The 26,569-nt window shown below is 42.5% G+C and overlaps 1 protein-coding gene across 3 annotated transcripts in view; it reads right to left on the bottom strand.

Annotated features, from left to right (window-relative positions):
* Nucleotides 1–833: 833 nt before the first annotated feature.
* tle2b (TLE family member 2, transcriptional corepressor b) overlaps nt 834–26,569 on the bottom strand; it is a 92,158-nt gene continuing 66,422 nt past the window's right edge. For 2 of the 3 annotated variants that reach the window (XM_030082764.1, XM_030082765.1), the window contains exons 9-20: nt 25,541–25,681; nt 23,958–24,011; nt 16,344–16,511; nt 15,768–15,927; nt 14,424–14,593; nt 13,792–13,868; nt 12,123–12,372; nt 11,564–11,811; nt 10,818–10,965; nt 8,885–9,035; nt 8,059–8,135; nt 834–4,507 (exon numbers count right to left, since the gene is read on the bottom strand). In XM_030082764.1, the coding sequence (XP_029938624.1) occupies nt 4,400–4,507; nt 8,059–8,135; nt 8,885–9,035; nt 10,818–10,965; nt 11,564–11,811; nt 12,123–12,372; nt 13,792–13,868; nt 14,424–14,593; nt 15,768–15,927; nt 16,344–16,511; nt 23,958–24,011; nt 25,541–25,681 (1,752 nt within the window). In that variant the 3' untranslated portion in view covers nt 834–4,399. The remainder of the gene's footprint in view (nt 4,508–8,058; nt 8,136–8,884; nt 9,036–10,817; nt 10,966–11,563; nt 11,812–12,122; nt 12,373–13,791; nt 13,869–14,423; nt 14,594–15,767; nt 15,928–16,343; nt 16,512–23,957; nt 24,012–25,540; nt 25,682–26,569) is intronic. The other variant, XM_030082766.1, reaches the window with a different exon arrangement.

Genomic DNA, 26,569 nt, shown 5'->3' with positions numbered 1-26,569 from the left:
GCCAAATTTTCATCAGTCTCTGTATGATCAACTTACTTTATTAATCCATGAATTGAAACTTCTATTCTGCTGCAACATAATCTCTTGATTGGCACTGGATTAAATCATACAATACTTTAATTTAAGCAGAATCGGACACATCCGGCAGCTGGACGAGGTGAAAGTAAAATTTAGAAATGGCTGGGAGAGATCAAACTCTGTCACAAAGGAAGCTTCAAATAATAAGCTACATCCAATAATTGTTGACAAATGTGAGTTTTAGCGAAGGATAGTTTTATTCTGACGATGAAATTGTTGACGAGTTGTAAACAAATTCATTATATCAACATAATGTAGTTTGTAGAAACAACTTTGTTCCAGTTTGTCCATCAATCCGTCTTTCCCGCTGAGCCCACATGAGGCCACAGTGTCCATATGGAGACTTGGTGTGCAGTGTGGGAGGTGTTACACTTTATGCAATGCAATAATACTGTGATTTTAATATCAACCGATTATATTACAGAAGCAACTTGAGTTGCACAGTTTGTTACAAGTGTGGCTCAGTCAGTTAAACAAGTTGCCTTGCACACCTAAAGGTGGAGGTTTGAATCCATCCAAGTGTTCATGGACCACAGTAACCAGCGTTGTGTGAGCTCTCAGTTTATCAGCCTTCACCATCGGTGTGAATGGGCGAATGTGATGAATTGCTTAAAATGTACTAGATGAGTCATGATCACTTCTCTGCACAAACCCTGTGTACTTATAACTGCATAATAGTGCTCAGACTTCACACGTTCCAGTGGAGTATAAACCTTAACTCTTATAAATACTGTAATAAGCACAGCAGACACCTGAAAGGATGAACACAAGTTTGGTTTATTTTCACAAGTAGTATTTCTTGTACAGCACATAGGAAACGCATCAGGAGGGAAGACACAGTGCATTAAAAAAAAAAGAAAAAAAAAACAAAAAACAAAACAATCCTTGGCTTTTCAAAACAGAAAGAAAAGATGAGCTTGTAAAAACAGAAAAAAAAACAACAGTTTGTACACTGTTGAAACAGAAGCACAGGCAGAGAGGGAGAGAGATGTTACCCACAGTTAAAGAAGAGTATCAAATGCAATGTCCCAAATAGTCACGCTATACCACCGAATGCATAGCCAGTATACAGCATCATTTTGAACAGGATATGAGCTTGTGTATGAGAATAATATTTGGGAGTGCCTGTGGCTGTCAGGCAGATAGGACAGGAGGCAGGCATAATAGGCATTAAACTGTACAGATGATCACCAACTCCTGGTGGTTACATGAGCCGCTACGGGAGTCCCTCTTAGTTTCCTTGAAAGCAAGACTCATGGACAGATCTTGCCAAAGTTTTAAACATTTGAACTAAATTGCATACTGTCATGTAAGACTCACTGGTTGTGAGACCATTCAGCATAGTTGCTGAATGATATTAGACTCATTTCATTCTATCAGCAGTGGAGCTTGAGTGCAACGAGCATGCACTGGATGTGTATTGTCAAGTCACAGCCACCGCCTGGTGTACACAGACCATGGACGCAACTGAAACAGAGCTTAAACGTTACGATAAGGACTGAAAACAGACTAAAGTACGCTTACTACCACTTGCAAAAAAAAAAGAAAAAAAGAAAAAAAGAAAAAAGGCAAGTAAAATAAAAACAACGGTGGAGTTTTGAGTGTATAGATAAAGTCTTTTCTTCACACTACATTGGAGGGGAAATAAAAGATTTAATAAACAAACAAAAAAATCCTGTCACCTGTGTTCAACAGTTTTTATCTCCGTGTTTAAGCTCATCTCTCTCCGTTTGCTTCCCTGATCCTGAAACACAGCCAGAGGCGACCCCAGTACATGGAAATATCATTACATAAGACAAGCAATCACCATTCATAAAAAATACTGGAACCCATGAGTAATAAGAAAGTCTTGAAATGTGCCTTTTGAATCTAGACATTGGTGATGCATCTTCTACAGAAGCAGAGATCTCTGATATATAGTGTTTTTTTTTTTTGTTTTTTTTTTTGCTTGTTTTTTATTTCCTGCCAGTTTGGGATATGATACAAGGAGGATTTAAGAAGTAACACCAGGGTTTATAGAATTAGCTCCATGTTTTTTCTTCTTCACTCTTGCCAAGAATTAAATGAAAAGATTGATACCAGTCTTGCGTCTGTACAGTAGATATGAAACTGGTAAGCCTAGCACACAGAGTAGAGAGAAACAACTCGTCTGATTCCTAAAGACCCCATGAAATACAAATACAATGCTCAGTTTTTGTCTTGCTTCTCGATCTCTGCAAAATGATAGTCCAACAAATATTGTTTAAATATTTCTCATCAAATCCTGTTCTCTTTTTATAGAAATCCGTCAGTCTGCTGAGTGATCCTGAACTGGAGGGCATTTTCTTATTCTACTAATCAAATAGAAATGCATATGCAGCTCTGCAGTCGTCTCCTCTGAACCAATAGGCTTCAGCTCAAAATACTGAGGGAGAGTAATGTACATTCAGTGCGAATGGTTGCTGCAAATGTCAGTCAAATGAGGAACAAGCCACGGTTGTTCATGTTTTAGCGGAAATACGTAAATGTACAGAAATAACACGTCAACATCAACTCATGAGGCCTTCAATCAAGGTTTTACAGTAAAAAAAAAAATCTGTAAACAGATTCAACGCTAACTAATTAGCTGATTATATACTCATTGATTATTCAATACAAAAGACTTAGAAACATAAACACATCTTTATATGGAGGTTTATCTCTTGGTCGGAATTAATAACTTCTTGGGACTTCAAGAAATATTGAGCTCATTCACCACTTCACGGAGCGGTCTCACGGAAGCCTGGCAGGCTGGTTCCTCCTGGTCTCAATCGGTGGGCTAAGCTAACTAAGATAGCTGCTTGCAGAGGTTTCACATTTGGCTTTCAGGTTTTCCTACTTCATGGCAAGAACGTCAAAGTAATTGAAAAAACAAAATTAAAAAAAAAACTTCTCTCTGGTGTTTAGAGTCTCCCTTCAATCAACAGCTGATCCACCAACATTTAAATGAAGCACCTCGGACCCTATAGCACACGTCGGCAGGCAAAGGTGGAGGTAATGCTTTCAAACATGTAATCTCATCTGGTTCGCAAGTGAAAACAATAACCAGTTGCATAAAACTCTAAAGGAATCAGATAAGCTGCTGCGAGTTGGGCTGCTGAGGGGAGTGCGCTCACGTGGTGTTAATTTGCCCTCCTGTCTTTACAGTGAAGTTGGCGTGCTGCTACTTCATCTAGCTGACAGCGCCTTTAATGAGAGCGAGTGCAGCGCCCGGTGTCAGGAGAACAATCCAGAGGAATTAGAAGGAACAGCTCGGCTGATGTTCTCTGTTTGTGTCTCTGGGCCCTGGGAGAATCCCATTGACTCCGCTGCTCATTAGACGCTGCCTTTGTCAGACCAAAATAAAATAGATATTAAGCAGTGAGACGGGGAGTGCTGCGCTGAATGTTTAATTGGGTGCTCTGTGTGTTGTGTGTGTTTCTCTCTTCATACAACTACCTCAAGGGGGTGTAACGGGGTGTATTCTCATTTGATGACATGCGCCTTGTGTGTGTGTGTGTGTGTGTGTGTGTGTGTGTGTGTATGTGTGTGGGTCTATGTTTCATGTCAGTGTACGTGGATATCTGAAGTGGCCCCCTTCCATCTGAGAGCGTCATCGTTCCCCAGCTCCTGACACCTCTCGCTGGGGAGATCGAGCTGCGGCGTCAGCCTCATTAAGGCTTCCACTGTCTGGCTAATGAATCGATTGTGTGGTATCAGTGCTCCTGGTTGGCGCTCCCACAGTGCCGCTCCGCACCTCCTCTGGGGGCCTCCCTTCCACTGAGCTCTTAATCAGGAAACAGCCCTAATTACCCTGCCTCCCTCCTCCTCCCCTTCCTCCTCCTCTTCCTCCCTTTCATTTCTCTTCCTTCCGCCCTCTTGCTTTCTTTCCTCCTCATCTTTCCTTCTTTCTCTTTCGAATTTTATCTTTCTGCTCCACCGCCGTTTTCCTTTGTCCTTCTTATCTTTCTGCTTCCCTTTATGTCTCTCTCCCTCTCTCTCTCTCTCTGCTATCATGCCTCATCCTTGGGCTAAAAGTGGAAGGGGTGGGGGTAGGGGGGGCATTTGGGAGCCTCCACAGTAGCTTATATCAGAGCGAAAAAAGGGGGGAGACGGGGTGATATTTTAAGGGTGAGGGTCAGGAGGACTCAAGAGGACTGAGACGGAGGTACCGCTGTATCTGATGTAATGAGGATCAGGAGTGGTTGATAGGGCAACTAGTCGCCCCTCCCCCAACACTTTAACAACCTCCTCCTCACCCCCCACCCAAAAAAAAAAAAAAAAAAAAATCTCCATCCTGTCTCTTCTCATCTTGTCCCGGCCCTCAGTACACCACCTCGTACACCGTGGCCTTCTTGTCCCCGGAGCCTGTCACTATGTACTTGTCGTCTGGCGAGACGTCACAGCTCAGGACAGATGAAGACTCCTTGGACTGGGAGCGGGAGAGAGATGCGGCCGTGACCCGCAGAGGAAAAGGAAAAAGGGATGATAGACAGATGGAAACAGACGGAGAGAAACAAACACAAAAAGAGAGAGAGAGCGAGATGTTAGAAAAAATATGACTCATCACTTAATAATCAATCATAGAAGACATATTTGCATTTCAAAACAGTCGGCAATTATTTCCAAAACAGACAACTCTGCAGCTCCAGGATGCTGACTCACTCATCTGCTCCAGCAAGAGGCGCACGGCTTCTTTTCCCCCCTCTGCTGGGATGCTGCCTCATTAACTGCAGGTTTAAGCTTCACTAGCAGCGCAGGCCTGATGGTCTGCGTGAACCAGCAAAATGCACAATTCTTCCTTTTCATCGCCCCCAGCACCTGAAAGGCGGAGCGGGGCACCTGGCTTTAGATGATCTAAAGCTCTTTTTACTCCCCCTCCTTCACGTCCCCCTCCCCCTCATCTCCCCCCTACTGCTCCATCATCGTTTATATTCTTTCCTTCCTTTCGTCCCAGACTCTCCTCCTTCTCCTCCCCTCTCCTCATCCTCCCTCAGACTCAGTACCCTCTTTCATGTCGACTCCTCCTCCTCCTCCTCTTCTCTAAACTCCTCCACGCTCTCCTCCCCTCCTTCCTTGCTACAAGCACAGCGGGGCTGTCAATCATCAAGGCGCCGGTGAGAGGCCATTTCACAAAGGATCCCTCATACTACACCAAGATAGCAGGAGGGGGGAGAGAGGGCGTTCTGGGGGAGGAATGCAGTGACAGGCAAAAGGATGAGTTTGGAAAAAGGAGACAGTGAAGCACAAAGATGAACTTTGGAGAGGGAAACTTTTGAACAACCTAGAAAATAGTGACTTAACACAGTGAAGTGACGGGTTAACCTCACATTCAGATGATTTAGTGGTAAATATGTCTGATATTTTTGGCAATCTGCAAATATCTGCTTGTAATAGAACACACTGATATTTCAACTTCAGATTTTGAATGTATGAATGCAAACAACTGCAACAGTGGAAGTAAATAAAGCTCTTAAAAAAAAATACTCAAAACTAAAGACAATGACACAAAACTCCAAGTCAAGTTGTAATCAACCTTAAAGACCACTGATAACTCTCCACGATAGAAGCTTCAGCACTGGTAAAGCCTGTGGCAGATGTTTTTTTCTTTTAATTGCTGGGAAATAATCATAACGAAAAGAAAAACGAAGGAGCCATGTGAGCCATGAGACCGCCACAGATGGCACAACACTTGGGAGAAAACAGTTAAAGGAACATTGGTGAAGTGAACACACATTCACCAGTGAGTCGAGCAGACACAGACAAACCTGGCAACTGAATGCTGAAAAAACTTTCATAACTTGTTGATGTCCCTTTTTCTTGTTGAAAAAGATCTTTTCAGCTACACAGCTGTATGTTACAGGAGAAGATCCTGGAAACCATTTATTTTCTGTCACTGTGATTGAAAATGATTTACATAAATAAAAACTATTTTCATTTCCAATTAATATGTCCATTACCTTCTCTGATTAATAATTGCATAAATAATCCACCACATGAATAATCATGGTGGCTGTTACTGAGGTGCTTGTTTTGTCTTGTCAATGCTCCCCATAAATATCAAACTGTGATGAGAGGATATTAGACATTATCATATTTAATTTATAGATCATCGTCTGTCAAAGTGCCGCTTATTATTTTCCAGCCATGAACTAGTTTAATAATTAGGACAAATGATGTTTGTTATTTCAGCTCTTTGTGACAATCTCAACCACCTGCAAATGCAAACGACTGCTGAAGCCAAATGAAGGTGCAGAAAAAACAGACCGGAAACCTCAAGACCGCCAGCTGCCTTGAGGATGCTCTTTCAGCTGAGACCTTTACTTTCTCATTTACTGCATCAAGTTCACTGAATTATAAAAAAAAAAGGTGTTACACAAATACTTGATACTGTAGAAGTCGCGAAATTCCCCCTCCCAGCAGACACCACAATACAAAATAAAGCAAACCATTCTAATCAGAAGAAAAGTAATTCTGATACCGAGTTAAAAAAAAAACAAAAAAACAAAAAAACAAAGGACTCTTGAGATAAATCCACTGATCATCTGTTTTCTGTTATTCTGCATGTGCTCATAGGATTTGGCTCTTTATGACATTTGTCGGGTTAGTTTTCCTTTGTCAACATGTTTGATAAAAACAGAGAGAGGAAGAAAAGATACCACGAGTCAGCTAAAGGGCAGGAATCAAGAGATAGAAGTGTGGGAAATGGTAAATGAACAAATAATTAAGAAATTTCAGGATGAAGAACAGAAACGACAGCGATAAAAAGGCAAGGTCAAAGAACCAAGTGAGGGTGAAATACACACAAAGACAAAAACGATTAAGTGCAGAGGTGACGAGGACCACGAAGAAAACATGGAAAAGGAAACAAAGTAGAAGAGAAATAAGTGGAGCACAGCTTTAAAGAAAAGCAAAGATAGAAACAGAAAGGACAGTGACAACCCAGAGAGAGAGAGAGAGAGAGAGGGAGAGAGAGAGAGAGAGAGAGAGAGAGAGAGAGAGAGAGAGAGAGAGAGAGAGAGAGAGAGAGAGAACAACACTGTATAACACGGTGACAGGAGGAAGCTGTTTGGCAGCAAGAAACGTTTGGCATTTGGATAACAAAGCAAGATAGCCAGCATCCTCGTCAGTCCACAGGGAGAGACAGGAGCCGCCAACCCTGCTGCTCACTGTAGCTTACAGAAATATGACAGCCACACACTGCCATTCCTAACACACACACACACACACACACACACACACACACACACACACACACACACACACACACACACACACACACACACACACATCCCCTTATTAATGAAAATGTGTTCTTGATATACTGGAACAGCTAATAAAACTGCATCTTTGCAGATTGATGTTTTAAGATTTCCTAAAATTCACCATTGAACAAGATGGAATGAGGGTTGTTCAGCATATTTTGGCGTATGTGTTATTTGTGTGTGTGTGTGTGTGTGTGTGTGTGTGTGTGTGTGTGTGTGTGTGTGTGTGTGTGTGTGTGTGTGTGTGTGTGTGTGTGTGTGTGCGTTCTGGTAGCCTGCACACTGATAAACCTCGACAAGTCACCTTGGATCAACGGATCTCAAGGAAAAAAACAACCCAAAATGTCCATGCGTTTTTTCCCTTTGAACCTCATCATCCGTTTCTCTGTGACCTTGAGGGCATGGCCAGTGTGTGTGTGTGTGTGTGTGTGTGTGTGTGTGTGCGTGCGAGGACATATACGGAAGAGCTTAAGGACACATCGCAGAGACAGTTTTAACAAATCTACTGACAAAGATAAAGGGACGACTTTACTGCCTAGCCATTCACACAGCGTGTACACACAAACACACACACACACACACACACACACACACACACACACACACACACACACACACACACATATATTTGAAAACACTCATATGCACTAACACACATTTCTGTAAACATGGTTCACATAAACATAAACATCCTGGAAGCACTGGTCTCATCTCTCACCTGGAAAATACTTGCTCCATATGGCGTTCTCCATGCATTTAACAGATTGTCCTTTCCTGTGCTCACGAACCACTTTCCTGTAATGGCACAAACACACACACACAGCTCCAAGTTAAACAAAGATAAAAGAGGGGATGGAGTTGAAATAGATAAACTATGCATCAAAACTGTGAAGAGAACTTATGCTTTCAGGCAAAACTCAGAAAATCCACCTTCAGTGCAACAATAACAACTGGAAACATCACCACTAATAAAAATTATTCAAATATAAATAATATTACAATAAATTTGGGCTTCCATTCAAAAGTCATGTTTTTTTAGTCATTTAAAACTCCTCGCTGCTTTGTTCCACTGTCACTCCTGAATTCAAACAGACACAAAGCAGTAACGAGAAGACAATCTCCAAAACAGTGGTTGGTGTGATTGACCTTTAATAACACGGCATTTGCAAGGCTAAACTCAAAAACACAAGGATTCATTTCACATCTATCAGAAGGCAAAGAAGAAAAAAAAACGGTCATGAGCAGCAGGATTCGATGGTGGGGAGGGGAGAAAAAAAGGAAGGAACAATGTGCAACACTTTTCAACACCACATCACAAAAACACAGATTTACAGATGAAATCAGTCTGTGGGGGTTTATGAAAATCATTTTTGACAAGAGAGGCAGTCTCTATCTAGAAAAAAATCTGTGAAATTCAAGGTTTTTTTTCAGTTTTTTTGTAGAACCATCTGCATGCTTCTCCTCTGAGACAATTGACTGTTTATTATGTCAGTAAAAAAAAGTCTGTCTGAATATGAGCAGCGTGTGTGCGTTTGTATTCATACCGCAGTAGGCAAACTTGAGGGAGAGAACGCAGCTCTCATGGAGGTGCAGCTGATACTTGTCAGGTTTGGAGACGTGCAGGACTTCAACGTTACTGCTCTCCATTCCCACAGCCAGCCACTCGCCCGTCGGACAGTAACCCAGAGAGAAGATCTGCACATGGAGAGGGAAGAGAAGAGGGAGAAAAGGTGAGTGAGTAGATCCAGAAAGAGAAATGCGAGGGAAGAAAAACAAGAAGATGGAGGAGAGGAGGGCAGCAAAGGTGCAGAAATGAAAACAAAAGGGGTATGAAAGAAGATGTGGGGGCCTAGACAATGATGGAGGACCGTAGATAAGGCTGACAGAAGGAGGAGAACAATGGGAGATGTAGGGAGGACAGATGATAAAATCAGGCCGAAATGACGGAAAGTAGGACAACAAATGCATGAAGATGGTGAGTGAAATCACCAAGGTGGAGCAAAGAGGGAGAAAAGTGAGGAAAAGAAAACATAAAAGGGTGAAGTGATGAATAAAAGACAAACCAGAGTGAATTAATAAAAAGAAACACCTAGACAAAGGCAGCCAGAACGACGTAAACAGCACGGAAAAGAGGCAGATGCAGAGCGGCAGAAAGTGAGGGAGAAAGTCATTACACGCTGAATCGAAACTCATTTGACAAGAGTGGTCAACTCTGTAGCCTGTTTTGTGACAGTGAAGAGTGGACGAGAGACAGAAAGACAGAGAGAGAGAGAGAGAGAGAGAGACAGAGAGAGAGAGAGAGAGAGAGAGAGAGAGTGTGTGTGTGTGTGTGTGTGTGTGTGTGTGTGTGTGTGTGTGTGTAAGTGCGGTGAGGTGAAATCCCACTGGAGCTTGTTGATAGATTTCTGCTGGAGAGTTTTGGTTAAAATTCTTTCGAGGTTGAGGTCGTCTTTCTTCTGTCTGTGTTTGCTGCGCAGTTTGGTACATTTGTTTGGTAGATACAGTCTGTTGGAGATATTTAGATGTGATGGCTCCGTAACTGTCTCAGTCAGACATAGGCAAACTGGGCAACAATCACAATGACGATGGGAGAAGGAGGATTTTAAAACCCTGTCAGTGGGAATTTCTCAGTAACCACTGTATAATAAATGCATCATAAGCTCAGCACAACAATAAATACACTGATTTGACTCACTATACATATACAGGTAGTTTTTCTTCATATCAATGGTCACATTAATTCTCATATACTTTGTCCCCTGGTGGCGAGGATGTAATTGCCCAAACAATTTGTGGTATTTACTGTTTATCTAAGTCACTCTGAGATGTGTATTTGAAGGTGCTACGACACCCAAGTAGGATTGCTGCCATGGTGCGGTCCGTTTGTGGAAGCGTGAACACTGCCATCTGTATCTTGATGTGCGCTGAGCAAACAAAACAAGCCCGTTTGAAAAGCAGGTCTCGGTACGCGCGCAAACAAGCTCTGTGTGGTGTCGTTCAATAAAAGTGCAATTGAAGTTTGAATAAAAAAAATGGACCAAAAAAAAAAAAAAAGGACTAAATAAAAAAACGGTAAGTGGACCAAGCACAGGACGAGATGGCTCTAAAAGTCGAAGCTTCCTATAATCACAGGTTATCACAGTTGATGCTCTTTTGACTCATTTTATAACGATGTTGATGTATTCTCAGATGCCACTGTAATTCAGCAGGTATTGTGTTGCACTGTAGAAGCTATGTAGCAAAATATACATCATAAGTTACAGGATGGAATATGTTTACATTTCTTGGTAGGACAGTTTGAGAACCAACGGTCCCGAGTACTTTTCTCACTACTTTTAAAAATTCGCCAAGACAAGGGTGCAAAACTGTGTGTCTATGTCTTGAAACATGCTGAAGGGTATTTGTTGTAATGTGAAAGCTGGATTTTTATAGGATTATGGAAATACTGAGGTATAGTTTAAACCACTGTGAGTGTACCTGTGAGGTGAAGTCATGTTGCTGGAGCTGGCGTCCCTCTCTGAGGTCCCAGCAGCGGACAGTGTTGTCCAGACCGCCTGTCCACAGCTTGGTGCCGTCGTTGGAGATGTCGATGCAGCTCGCTCCATCTGTGTGGCCCTGGAACTGCCTGCCAGGAGGAGACAAATGGAGTTCCTCAGCAAAAACAAAAACAGCACACACACAAATACACCCAGCTAAAGTATCAGCTTGCTGTGTTTCTTGGAATCTTTTCTTTAAAATGTGTCAGAACAAATATATTCTAATCATTTCATCCCAGTAGAACCTGCTGCCTGCACCAGACCCACACCTGCTCCTCCTATTCTTTCTTGCGTCCCCGCTTCTGCCTCACCACAGTGTTACTTTCCTATTCCCTCTCAGTTCCTCTTTCATTCAGTCCTACCTTGCCAAAACCTTGCAGTTTTATCCTGCCCATATCCCCCATGGCTAATTTATCCCAACTCTTCCTACCTGACCATAAAGGGCTGAGGAAACCCCAGAGTGTAACAATTTCTTCTTTCCACCACCTCTCCCTTCTTCCATATTTCATAAGCTGCCTCCTCCATTCTTCTTCTCCTTCCCCCTGAAATTTCTGATATACTTTCACATCTTCAAGCATTTCTGTATCTTCACCTGCCCCATTGTGTCCCTCTGTGCTCTCCTAAAGACAATCTATATGGGAACACCAACGCTGTTCTGCTTGTCCGAGCGCTCCTCCCTCCTCTCACCTGACCAGCGTCTGGTTGTGAAGGTCCCAGACTACAATGTTGCCGTCGCTGCAGCAGGAGAAGCAGACTTTGTTGTCAGGGGAAATGGCCAGAGCGTAGCAGGCCGGGGCGGACGACGTGAGCTCCGCCTTGATGCGAGGGGTGGGCGTGGCCAAATCCCAGATCGACAGCGTGCTGGCCTCGCCACCGACAATCAACGTCCGCCCGTCGGGGAGGATTTTACAAGAGCGGATGTAGTTATCCCTGTTCTGAAGAGACAAGATAAGGAAACCAGTCAGATGATGACTGATATAACTGCATCAGAGAGAAAATTAAAAAAAAAAAAAAACTACAGGACATATGGTAATACTGAAGACATTCAGGAAATTAATGTTGATGTCAGTAACGAAAACTGAGGGGGACAGATGACCCAGTCAATAGAAACAAATCTGCTCAGTGAATATACTGAGGACACACACATTTGGTTGCATGTGCTGGCTTCTGTGTGCCTGTCAGTGTAGCCATATCCATTTCTACTTCATGTGTGCGAGCTTGTTTGCTGTCCACCCTCATGTCTCACCAGACAGTCCAGCTGGGCCATGGGGCTCTTGCTTCCTGGTTGGCTGATGTCCCACACCTTGACACAGCCCTTTCCTCCAGTGTAGACGTGACGTGTGGAGGTGCTGATGGTGACAGCACACACCACCTCTCCGTGGTTCAGGGTGTGGATCTGACGCGCGTGCCGAGGGATTCCCGGGCCCAGCAGCGCATCGGGGGGAAAGGGGACCGGCTGCATCTGGCCGTCTGCGCTCACGTGGAACGAGTAGGCGCTGTGGAGGAGACAGTCGGCGAGAAAAAGGCAGCAATAAATCAATATTTGAAAAATGAAGAGGTTTAGCTTTAAAGGAATTAGACTAGGAGGAGGACTGAAACTGGCTCAAGCAGAGGAGAAATATAGGATGTAATAAATAAATCAATGACACTGTTAATGCACAGAACCTTAGGAAAGCACACATAACTCATCTAACGCCACGTAAGCGTCTATGGAAAACCATGTAAAGTCTGAAAACAGCACAGACTGGCCTAATATTTGCCTGAGTCCTGGCAATTACTGTGGGCTGGCTGTAGCTGTGGGCGGGAATGTGTAATGGCAGATTGTATTACAGGGCAGAGTCAGTGTGGCATTGCTAATGGCTGATCAATACTGTGGCGGTTGGAAACCAGGGCTGTTTTATGATTTCAAATTAGCAAGCCGAGAACGAATTACTATTCTGTAACAAATGGCAAAAAACAACACAAGTCCCTTATCAACAACGGCAAGGCAAAATGTGCAAATGTGTCTGATTGGAGGCAGAAGACTTACATAATGCAACAGTATATTTCTAATACGTCAGATTACTCGTGGTTAATGTGGATCAATGGAAAAACGGAGTGTGAAAAAACAAAAAGCAAGCTGCCACTTCTTATTAGGATCCTTATTCAAACCTAATATTTTTTACAACTGAGCAATTCATAAAATGCATGAACTCTTAGCTCAACATGTTCACATGCTTATCTTTCACACAGTTTTCTTCCAATATTTGCCATAGTTCAACAAATTTTGCAGCGTTGAACGGAGGTGTAACACAACTTTGTTATGACAGCATCCGTCTCAGCTCTTTACGTGACGTATCCCAACAGCATCTAAATCCATGTGGACAGTGAAACAAGTAATACACAAAATCAGATCTGAGCTGTCTAATTTAAATTTCTATCCAGAAGCTGATTTATCAAGGGGCAGGCCCAGAAGAGGGGCTGCACTGCAGGATCTCAACACCTGGTATCTCCACCTTTTCTCTGGATTCACAAAATATCGTAGTGTTCCTCCAGCCATACTCTATCCTAAACGATTAATTTGTGGTTTTTCAATAATATTAATTTATTTCTCCCCATTCCTCTCCTGAAACCTATAGGTTTGCTTCCCTCTACCATCTTTGGTGTCTATAATTTCAAATGAATTTATGTTTTTTGATGCAACACTGAACATAAACATACATATTAACAAAGAGAGCTGAGAAAACGTACATTATTTGTTTATAAAATAATAACATCCACATGCTCAAGTGATTCAAAAGCTCTCGCCCCAGCCAAAAGAGACAAAGTCTTAGGGTAATAATGTTTTACTCCATTATGAATTTCAGTTTATATTCCATGCATGCTGGAGCAGGAGCTTTGTACAGGTAAGATTTCCATGGATTTACTGAACTTACGGTTTGCCACCAGAGGAACCAGGGAGAGAGGAGGGCAACCCGGGGGCTCTTAAGTGAGACCGAGAGTCATACGCCACCTGACGAGAAAAGGGAAGAAACAGTTACCAACTTCACACACACAACAAGTGTGCCGTCTGATTTCTGGATTATTTTCATCAAAAGATTTGATTGGAACAGAAAAAAAATGTATCTAATATCATGTAATCAAATCAAATTTTCAAATCAAAACAATAAATGCGGAAACTAACATGATTGTCAAAGAATAAATTAATTGACTGCAGGAGCTGATTGGACTCTTGTGTTTGTGTGCATGTTTATAAAGCTGTACATATTTGTAAATACTGAACACAACATGCAGCAAGTTGACAAATGGTGAAAGCTTATTTTGATTTTCATTTGTAATCCAAAATGCAAACTTCCACAGTTCTGCCTGAGAAAAGTGTGCTCTACAAGATTCTTGTGGAATAATCAACAGAATGTAAACATGAGAACTTTAAGTGTTCAACGGACGCTCAGCAAAACTACTGGCGTGGCAGAAGAGATTCATCATGTTTCTAAGCAGTGCTGCAGCAGGTTGCATCGGAACAATAAAATAAACCCTGACAGAGAAGAATAATTTGGCCTTTACTCACCATGGGGCTGCGGGAGTAGGCGCTGGCTGCCGCGCTGATTTGTGGGGAGAGAGTTAAAGCCCCACCGAACCCTCCCGGGCTGGCCAGCTCCCCGTTCAGTCCTGCGTGGGACACCACGCCAAAATGAGCCGGGTATGAACCGGGGGGCACAGACATGGGACTGCGGAGAGCTGGGCAAGGAGGGAAAGAGGAAGGGGGCGTTGAAGGATGGGAGAAAAGACAGGGAGCAATATACGATACACAAGCAGAGGCACAGTGACAGGGGGGCTGAGAAGAGCGGGCAAACTTATTCCTCTATTGAACATTATTCGTTCCTCCAGCAAGACTTAGAACAGAGAGCATCATCCATCCATCCATCTATCCATCCATCCATCCATCCATCCATCCATCCATCCATTCATCCATCCATCCATCCATCGGGTAGCTAGAGTCGGTCCTATCTGACTGTGGGTGAAGGTCGGGTACACACTGGACAGGCTGCCCGTAAATCACAACACAGACAGAAAGACAAACAAACACACACACACACACACACACACACACACACACACACACACACACACACACACACACACACACACACACACACACACACACACACACACACACACACACACACACACACTCACTAACAACCATGAGAAATTTTATAAAGCACTGGTTCTATACATCAAATGATCAATCAACCAACCAGGTGGTCTTTATTTATAGAACACTTTTCATACATTAAAATGGAGAACAAAGTGCTTGACATGTTAAAAATATGGCTGTGCATGCACAACTGGAGAAAAGACACCCTCGAACCGCCAAGTGTTGAATTATATGTGAAGTCATAAGTAATGTGATTTCTTTTTCCAGTGAGTGATAAGCTAGGCTGCTACATTACCATTCGTTTTAGACTTTCTGAACAGTTTATGTACAATATAAATGGTGTTTTAACTCCTTGTGTATGTGCAGCTTTTACAGACAGTAGCAACAGAAAGTACATGAAACATTTCCTAATTTTCTGCATCGGTTTGCCTTAAAATGTGAACTGTTCTGCATGAAAGTCACAAATACAGACACACAAAATCTTAGTTCCATATCAACAATTATGACACTTCATATCTATATTCAACATAACTGCTGTGACATTAGGTTAAACACTTTGTGTTTATATATATATATATATATAAATATATATGCTATGAATTTGATCTTTGATGGTGGTCACAACACATTTTATGGCCAATTAATCCAGAAAACTTCAAAACTACAGTTTTGTGTACTTCTTCTTGCATCAAATTGTTTTATCCTTCTTCTTTTCAATGCATAACAGCAGTGATGCGGCCGTGAGAGCCTTACCAAGAGGATCTGCACTGGTTGCGGCTTTGCTGACCAAACGAAGGCAGGAGGTGCTGGGAGCAGGAGCCCCTGGGGCTCCCGGTGCTCCGGGTGTAAGGGCTTCACGATGGGAAGGGGATGGGGTGCCAGACTTGGACAAAGGCGACTGGGACTTATCCATCTGCAGAAAGTCACACACAATACTCAACACCAATAAAACGCATGATTGACTGTAAGACATAGAATATTTATGAGGTTAAGGCAGAGAGCGACTCTTCTTTGATAAATCTTAAGAGACAGTTTGTCTTACCAGAACAGGCAAAACTATTCTAACAGTGCCGTCTAACAGGACATGAATCGTTCACTGCGCTGTAGTTATGGGTTGTATAAGCTTTAATCCCCAAAGCAAAAACACCATAAAAACCAAAAATAGACTGCCTCCGGGTAGAAAGTGTAATGAAATCAATTTCATGATCAATAAGAAAGATGAAATGTGTCAGTCTTACTAAAATGTTATAAATTACAGTGATTTAGAGAAGAACATTTCTCTCAGATGGCAGAGTGCACCTTCTTTCTGAGTAGCTGTGTCTGTCTTACCTGAGCAGAATCCTTGGCCTTCCCTGGGGTGGGACTGCGGGGGTTTGGGGTGGAGGGGGCCTCGCCCGCACTCGAGGAGCCAGGAAGTTCTTTCCTCAGGGTGGGGGCCCGGTCTAACCCGTTCCCATGTGGTGAATGAGGAGGGCTGCCAGCAGGAGAGTTAGGCTCCTGAATGAAAACAAAGGAGGAAGACATGTATCAGTGTTGCAGTCCGCGCATTCAGTGGGTTCTTTTTTGCCCCTTTCAGTCTCACTGTCCACACTTTTCATGGTTCTCTTGCCTCAGCTGGTAGTTTTCTTCACAGTACAGTTGAACAGGTTCCATCAAGTCATGTCTTTCTCATTAACCATTTAATTAATGGTGGAAAGTGGTGTGTAGAAGATAAGTGATCGCACACCCTCGCTTCAAATGAAGAAGGTTTTCGGTTCAAATTCAAGCAACGCTTTGCTGTGTTTGCATGTTCTTTCTGTGCATGCAGACATTTTTCTGGATACCGTGTTTCCTCCGACAGTCCAAAAAATCATATGCGAGGTTAGGGGTGACTGTAAGTTGCCTGTAGGTGTGTGTGTGTGTGTGTGTGTGTGTGTGTGTGTGTGTGTTCTTGTAGATACCCAAAAGTAGGGACCAAAATTCATTTTTCACCAATAGAGTGAGGACATTTTTGCAAAGTGAGGACATTTTTGCCGGTCCTCACTTTTCGACAGGCCTTTTTTTGACCTTTTTAAGGGTTAAGACTTGGTTTTTGATTTAGGGTTAGAATTGGGTTTAGGTTAGGTTTCGGTCATAGGTTAGGGTTAGGCATTTATTTTTGATGTTTAGGGTTAGGGTAAGGGGCTAGGAAATGCATTATGTCAATGAGTGTCCTCACAACGATGTAAGTACAAACGTGTGTGTGCGTGTGTGTGTGTGTGTGTGTGTGTGTGTGTGTGTGTGTGTGTGTGTGTGTGTGTCTTCTGTGTTTGCCTTCTGATGGAATGGCAACATGTACAAGGTGCAGATACCCATAGTTAGCTGACCCTGAAGAGAGACAAAGTAGGATACAAAAATAAATGTATGGTATAGATACGGATCCCTTTTTCAGAGCACCCAAACAAAGGAAAAGATAAAATTGAGAACATCACAACTTTTTAGGCTTCCAATTGACCGATTTATTTTGCACAAACCAGATGTGTAGAAAGCACTTCAGCAGAACTACATTTGTATCTCTGGACTTATTGCTAAGACTGTACTAAGTTGCAAGTAAAGATACTATTAAAAATGTAAAAGCACACAGCACTTTAATGGAGTAATCATTAGTTTTTAACCCACTTTTCATACTTGGTTGCAGACATAACCAACGATCAAATTACATTCTTTAGACAGATAATGAGATCAATAAAAATCACCCTATGGCACGATATAATTCTTTTATAAATAAAGGTGAACACGAGGCAACAACTTTCTCTGTTGAAAGAATAAATGTATTGGCTACAAAATCTAATGTTTATAAATGGTATAAAAGGTTTGTTAATTCCATTTTGGAAGTACTTGGTGGTGACTAATGATTTTTAAAAATAGATTACATTGTAAAGTTAAGAAAATTGCAGTCTTGAGGACAAAAAAAATCATAAAAGTACAAGTACCAAAAACTAATAAATCACAGTAGGGTGACTACTACTTAATATTAACTACTACTACTTATTAACAAGTTGTAGTTTATTGAACACTCGAAAAAAAAGCTGATTGCTGAGGGTGACATCAATGGTAGTCGTCATAATAATATCTGCTCTTAAATTATCTTTTTTATCTTTGACAACAGCAGAGTAAATGTACCTGTCCACCACAGTGAGTGTCAGAGGAAAGTTCAGAACAGCTCAAAAGGTTTTTCTGAAGTCTGAGAGTATGTACACTGTGTGTTGTGTGACAGACGAGGGACAAAAAAACTAGAGTTGTTGACCCATAATTTATATATCAGATCAAGTCATGTATTTAACTTTGAATTTAAAACATAAAATGGAGGTGAAAAGGTTTTAAATAAGCAGGAAACGTTTTCCAGCTCTTTCTGCTACATCATAGAATGATTAGGGGCTCTATTTAGACCTATGGCAACATTCAATTCATCTAATTCATGGATTTCTTGTAATGTTTTATCTTGAGAACGGCATGCAACAAATACCCAGCGACATGTAGCTGCAATAGGACTGCAGACCACATTGCAGACCAATGACAATGGAGATTCCATCGTCTCAGGTGGGATGGCAAACATGTCATCTTGTGAGCAGCGTACGGGGCACACTCTGAAAATAGTAGTCTGTACAAACATGATTTTGAATGAATTATTCAGGACGATTGGAACAACTGGAACTTTGTATTACTCTGTACCCTTGGAGAACTACGCTGATTCAAACAGACTGAGGTTTACATCTGGTAGCAAATGAAGAATACCACACCTGTTGCTCCAGGCCTTAATGAGTTGAGAAGCAAAACTGCTCATAAATTACCAAAATTGAGTGAAGATAATTCTAAAATATAAAGATATACTTTTATCCTAATTAACAGCGGAAATTAACTTTATGCCAAATATCACTCAAATGGAAACTTTTTCATAAATGCAAACCATGTTGGTGAGCAGATACTGAAGTCAACATAAAAAAAAAAAACTGTTCTTATAGGATTGTTGCTGGCAGTGTTGGCACAAAATAATTGACAGTGGATGCTGTAGATAATACATCTAAGATGAATGAGTTTCTTTATGATGTTGTTGCCCTGTGTTTGCAGAGGACATGTCCGTCCATCTATTACTACAGCTCGGTTACTTGCTTATATCATCAATATACTTCTGTCTTTATGATTATTACTGCCACTCCTGTCAATAAACAAAAAACAAAAACAAAGATAAGAAATACACACATGGTGCTTTTAGATGTTCGACCACATGTGTATTTCCCCGTGTGGTCGCACATCTAAAAGCTTTCATGGAACAAGCTACCGTACATTACCGAGTTGGAAAAACTGCTCACTTACAGGAAAAATGTGTATGATTCTTCTATAATGGATCCAACATAAATTCTGCTGTCACAGTCTACATTCTGATTTGCAAAGGCACTAAAAGCGTGGGGAATATTACATGAAACATTCAAGGTTGTCACTGTCACTGGTACAGTGTACAGGCTTGGAGATAATGTTGCTGTTACAGATATTTTCATCACTGGAGCCACTGTTGAGCCAGCAGTACCTCCCCCAGAGCAGAGTGCTGGAGTAAGCACTTCTCTCTGGGTCGTGGTGATCAGCACAGACATTTCAGTGGTTAGACACACAAACACACACATGCACACACACACACACACACACACACGCTCAAGCACGCATGCACACAGACGTTACGCCTGTAATCATCTGCATACAGAAAGACACAGCCATAGGCTTGCATGTATGTTTAAACACAGCCATGCCCTTTTCAGCTTAAACACATGCACGCACACACGCACGCACGCACGCACGCACGCACGCACGCACGCACGCACGCACACACACACACACACACACACACACACACACACACACACACACACACACACACACACACAAACATCACTATCCACCAGAGAACTTTCTTGCCGTTTTCTCCTATTACCCACATTTGTCACATTTTTTTTCTTTTTTCTTTTGTACAAGTTTCCAATTCTCACAAGACACCGGTTCTGCTTTTGTGTGCAATATCAAACTACAGAAGGCTGAGATGAAACATATTTTGATACACTGCATGAAGTGTTTAAAGAACTAAAATATTCCAGGGGCATAAACGGGCTCGCATATATTACATGAACTAGACTCCACTTATCTAATGAGAAGAGGGAGGAGTAAGAGGAACAAAGGTATGAAAGGAAGACAATAGAGGAGAGGGTGGCAAGAAAAGAAGGGTGTGTGTGCGTGCGTGCATGCCTGCGTGCGTGTGCGCATGTGTGCGTCCAAAATCCAAACGTGGATGAGCAGTGGGCGGGGCTATTTTACGAGGCTACCTTTTGGTATAAGCAGTGAGTGATGCTTATTCTCTCTACACTTTAAGCAATTCACTTGTTACTTAGTCTATTTAATTTCATTCTCTGATTCTAACTTGACTTGGTACCCATTAGTGAAATCTTTTCTGTGAAAAACAATCTGGAAAAGTTTATCAGCTTTATATTCAATAATTTCCTCGAGTAGTTAAAAAAAAAAAAAAAAAAAAAAAAAAGTGATATCACTGACGTCAGACAAAAAAAATAAACTTGGTCTTCTGAAAAAATTAGACATGAACACAATGGGCTTTAATTCTCTGTAAAATAAAATATGATCAACTATCTATTTCTCCAGATATGCATGAGTGTGACTTTCTACAAAACAGAATCGAAGCTCCAAGAAAAACAAACAAAAATCTAATTAAACACTGACCTCTTCCACAGACAGAACAGTTCTATAAAGTTGAATTGCTGAAAGGTTGATGATAAAGAGCTGTGCAGTGGGAGGAGACCAGTTCCAATCTGTGCCAAGCACATCTATAGCTATTCCCATGAGCAACACTAGTCCTCCCAAGGTTGAATTCATGCTTTATTCATGTGTGGGCTGCATCACAGAGCAGAACCTCCGTCAGATAAAGGCTGGCTTGTATAATAACTTGTGGCTCCGTGAGAAAATCAAAGATATTTTCTGTAACAGAGACGTACCAAAGATACAGAGCTTTTACACTAGAATGCAGCTGCAAGGTGTGTGGGAAAGAGGCTGACTTTCTGTGAGTGAGACACTTTCTATAATGTAGGCAGATCTTTGAGAGAATCTATCAGCTTTAGATAATATGTTGTGGAGAGGTTGACAGAAGCTGTTACCAAGTTTGTATTACATAGGATTCTTTGTTTTGTAAGTTTTATAATTGTGTTTCAAAAAAGATTTCACCTCTGAAAAACTCAGTATATGATTACTTAGGTATGAGTTTGTATATTCCTGATGGATGAATTTTTACAGGTTTCCATTGAGCTGACTAAACGGTTTGCAACAAGCACTATGGCAAAATAAGCCATTACCTTTTTTCATGGGAAACCAGTGCAGGTAACTGTGCTTCATAATAAATCATTGAATGTGTTTTTTTGCAAAACATTTTCTTCAAAGGTGACTGGGAGAAAATCATGTAGGGAAGATACTTCAAAGGTAGAGCCTCCTTAACATTTCACCTGCTCTTCACAAAGTGTAGGAGCAGATACTGTTTCAGGTCTATTATTATTACATTTATTTTTGACCTGTTCTCAGACATGAATTTTCATTTACAGTAGTAAAACAAAGTGGTTCACCAGCAATCAAACAAGCTATATGAAAGCAGTGGCCCACAACAGTTTTTTTACTTGAGTGTCCCTCATTAATTGTAAAATAAAGACAATGTGATCTCTTCTTTTCTTAAACATTACAGGCAGCCAAACATTGGCATGCAGATGCACTCATATCAATCTACGAAGCCTTTTAAATAAAACAATTATATCAATTCATCAAATATATCTAAGACTGGGTTTTGGGATATGGAATGTCACCTCGTTGTGGGGGAAGGAATCTGAGCTTGTGAGGGAGAGTGAAAGGTACCAGCTAGGTATAGTCGGGCTCACCTCCACGCACAACCTGGGCCCTGGAACCCAATCCCTGGAGAAGGGCTAGACTCTTTACTTTTCTGGCGTTGCCCGTGGTGAGAGGTGGCGGGCAGGTGTGGATTTACTTATGGCTCCACAGCTCAGCCGCCACGTGTTGGAGTTCACCCCAGTGAACGAGAGGGTTGCATCCCTGCGCCTTCGGACAGGTGCCTCACTGGTGTCTTGGCCTACGGGTCAAACAGCAGTAGTGCCCGGCCTTCTTGGAGTCCCTGGAAGAGGTGCTGGACAGTGCTCCAACTAGGGACTCCATTGTTCTAATGGGGGACTTAAATGCCCACGTGGGCAGCAACAGTGAGACCTGGAAGGGGGTGACTGGGACCCACAGCTTCTCTGAACTGAACCCGAGTGGTATTCGACATCTGTGGTAGTCGCAGTTTTTCCAAAACAAACACCATGTTCATACACAGGGGTACCAACACCTCCATTGTTGAATCAGCTGCTCTGAGCAGTGGTCGTAACGTCTCCAGTGCCCGGCGTTGCGGCAACTCCCGAACCCGGTGGTGGACACTAGAAATAAGGGCTGCCGTCAAGCTGAAGGAGTCCTATCGAGCCTTGTTGGCTCGTGGGACTCCAGAAGCAGCTGACAGGTACCGGCTGGCCAAGCGAACTGCCGTCTGAGCGGTTGTGGAGGCAAAAACTCATGTCTGGGAGGAGCTTGGGGAGGCCATTGAGGATGACTCGCTGTTGACCTCTAGCAAACTGTCCGGTGCCTCAGGAGGTGAAGTTCAAGGTGAGGAGCTGCTGACCTCGACTGGGGATATTATTGGACAGTGGGAAGAATACTTGGAGGACCTCCTCAATCCCGTCACTACATTCTCCATCAAGGAGGCTAGGGCTGAGGTCTCAGCGGTGGACTCATCCGTTACCCAAGCCGAAGTCACCAAGGTGGTTGGTAAGATCCTTGGTGGCAAGGCACTGGGGGTGGATGAGATTTCCCCTGAGTACCTTAAGTCTCTGGATGTGCAGGGGCTGTCTTGGTTGACACGTCTCTGCAACATCGTGTGGTGGTTCGATTCCATTTTTTTAAAAAGGGGGACTGAAGGGTGTGCTCCAACTACAGGGGGATCATACTCCCCAGCCTCCTCAGGAAAATCCATTCCAGGGTACTTGAGAGGTGGACCGGTAGTTGAACCCCGGATTCAGGAGCAACAATGTGGTTTTCTTCCTGATTGTGGAACACTGGACCAACTCTATACCCTCATTAAGGTGCTCGAGGGCTCGTGGGAGTTCACTCAACTGGTCCACATCTGTTTTGTCAACTTGGAGAAGGCATTCAGCAGCATCTCTTGTGTCTCACATCGAGAGGAACCATCAGAAATGGCTCGGGCATCTGTTTCAGATGCCTCCTGGGGAGGCGTTCCAGGCATGTCCCACTGGGAAGGCCTTGGGGAAGACCTAGGACACACTAGAGAGATTGACTCTTGGCTGGCCTGGGAATGCCTCAGGATCCTCCTGGAAGAGCTGGACTAAGTGTCTGGGGGCAGGGAAGTCTGTGGATCCCTACTCAGACTGCTATCCCTGTGACCCGGTCCCAGATAAGCAGTTGAAGATGGATGGTGGATGGATGGATGGATGGATGGATGGATGGATAGATGGATGGATATCCAAGATTTCCAAAGTGTCCTATTACTGTTTTCCTTGACATGGCCAAAAACATGTCCTCTAAACAGAAAAAGCATCCTGTGATCTGTGGGTTTACCCCCCAAGGGATCTCCACATCCTGGGTTAGGTATTGTTCCAGAGTTGCAAGTTTCTAAGCTGTTCTCTCAAACACCAGATTGGAAAATCCCACTATAGCAACTAAGTGCTACTGATGCAACACAAAGCTCAGTAAAGAAGCAATCATCCCTATTCATCCCTCCAGACAATCACTCCAACAAATGTGTATTACTGCAATTACATTGTCAGTATGAAACTATTGGTTAGAGAAACTTTAAGAAAAAGTGTGTCAAAATTAATTTTAACTCACCTCATTGGAGACATCCACTACAAGGTTATCTTCACTCTTGTCTCCATCACTGTCCTGGGGGGGGGGGGGGGGGGGGGGGGGGGGGGGGGGTGACAAGAAGAGGAAAATGTTTAATTTCTCAATAGTTATAAAAAGCTTTTATTCTGTCACCCACATGAACATATAGTAGTGTTTACACTGAGAACTTTAATAATAAGAGAGTCCACACACAGATCAATATATCAATATCACAGCCTGGTCTTTGATTCTTTACTCTGTCTGCCCACTATGCAACATTTAACACAGGGATAACGAACAGCATATATTCTTAGCAAGCGTGAAACCTTAACAAAACATGCACTATTTCAAAGTGTGAATACACACATGTATATGCACACATCCATGCATACACACTGTTGCTCTTTTTGGTCTTCAACTAGCCATTTCACTCTGCTCTCTTTCACTGTCCTCTCTCTCTGCTTTTCTGGGGTGAGAATGATGGCACTTAGTTACCATGGCAACAGTGCTTTGACGTGATCATGCCCTGATATTCCTATTGACACCCATGTGGAGTGACATCAGTACCTAATTATGCAGAACAAAAACAGAACCTATTCCTAGAAGGAATACAAAAATGGTCAGCAAGCATGAGAGAGACCAAAAGAAAGAGAAAGATGGTGAAAGGAAATAGGAAAAAAAAAAGCAAGAGGAAAGAGACAACAAATCCCAAAATGACAAAAATGGAGCATAATGGAAGAAAAAAAGAAGGAAAAAAGTTGGAGTGGGAGAAAAAAAAACCCTAGCAATTGAGAAATTGTGATAAGGAGACATTGAAGAGGAAAAAGAAAAACAGAGACGGAAAGAAATAGGGGGGCGTAATACAGCTCGACAGGCAGAAAGAGAGGAAAAACATTCAGAAAGTGGAAACTATCTGTGCTTGTTCCCGCTCTGAACTAATGGGAAGATTTGGACTGTTGTTGTTGATGCCAAACTGATTTAGCTGGAAGCTGTCTTGCACAGACAGACTCCCAGTGTCAATCAATCCTCCAGCCTGCAAACACACAACCATCTAATTCATTACAGCTATCTGCTTGGGCCGTCTCTCTTCTGGCATTACATTGCCTCTGGCTGCTTGCTCTTCCCCACTGGACCCATCCAAACCAAACAGGGTTCTAATTGGCCGCGGGCCCCCGACTCCCATGTGGCCTATAATGTCATAAGCAATGTCATACGTTTTAACAGACACACACACACAAACACACACACAAAATACAGACTTGCATGCACCTCATGATGTTTTCACTATTTTGCCAAATTATAAATATAAGCACACATGTAGCACACTCGGAGATAAAACACATTTATATCTAAGTGCATAATTGTTATTGCATTGAATTTTACAGAGATTCTTTATCTTATTATGGTTCTATGTTGGGTGTTTCTTTTTGGTTTCACTAAGACTGATGTCAGTATACCTCAATTTTTGAAGCACAGCAGCCAATGGTTAGACGACAAAGCTGGTGTCAAATTAGATACACTGAAAGCTGTAGGATAAGACTGGACTTTAATGACAGAGGTCCCTACAGAGAGGTAGAAAGACCCACATAGGAGTGTGGTGGAAGTGGCTCTTTGTCGTCACAGCGCCTCCTCTTGGGTTCAGCTCCTCCCTGCGAGGAAGCATAACCTCCTGATGGGCCCTGGCGCTCCTCAGCCGGCTGGCTGTCTGTTGATGACACTGACTTACTCTGGAAGAAAATACAAAATTCTAATCAATACACAAAATGTCTCTGTTGATATCACAGTAAACACTTCTCTAAAAGCCTGAAGACATGACAGTTCATAGATATGTTAACAGGTTATAACATCAACACAATCATTCTGCAGCATGCCTGGTACTGATGTGGAAAATCACATCGAACAGACACACACACACACACACACACACACACGGTATGACAACATGAAGAGCAGATGTTGACACAGGTTAACTTCTAGTGGTAGTTGCACTGGATAGCTGAGGACAGCCTATAAAGCTAATTTATGCTCCTCCCTAAACATGCCCATCCTCATGTAAACTATGGCTCTCATTATTGGGCATTAAAGCTGTGCAGGCATATTTACACTGCAGCCCGGACAAGACCAGAGGTTTGGTGAGGGCCACATGTTCTGTTCTCCTGTGATGAGGATGACGAGTTTAACACATCAGCGAGTCACACAGGAAGGACAGGAAGATGCTCAGCAGAGGACAGTAGAACTGCACAATGGACCTCAGTACTCTTCACCAATGTTCCTTTATTCTTTTTATCCCTCACAATTTCCTTCCTAGTCCACACTTTCTTCTTTTTGTCCCAATGCTCCTTCCACCGCCCCCCCTTTATTTTTGTCCTATTTCATTTACTGTAATACTTCGCAAATCTCAGCCACGAGTAAGCAATTTTTCTGATGCTCAACAATCAGCATTGTTTTTGTTGATTAGATTATGCTAATGGTTTCACTGCGGACAGAGAGCAAGGCAGGGAAAGAAAAGTCAGCCGAGCTCCTAAGTAATTTTTATTTCATTATAAATTATTTCATTTTTTAACAACATTTCATGCTCTGGTTCTGCTCTGGGCTTTTCTATCCCCTTTAGCTCC

Source organism: Salarias fasciatus, chromosome 23 (assembly GCF_902148845.1).
Source record: "Salarias fasciatus chromosome 23, fSalaFa1.1, whole genome shotgun sequence".
Classification (NCBI taxonomy): domain Eukaryota; kingdom Metazoa; phylum Chordata; class Actinopteri; order Blenniiformes; family Blenniidae; genus Salarias; species Salarias fasciatus.
This window is presented reverse-complemented; position numbering and strand designations above follow the sequence as displayed.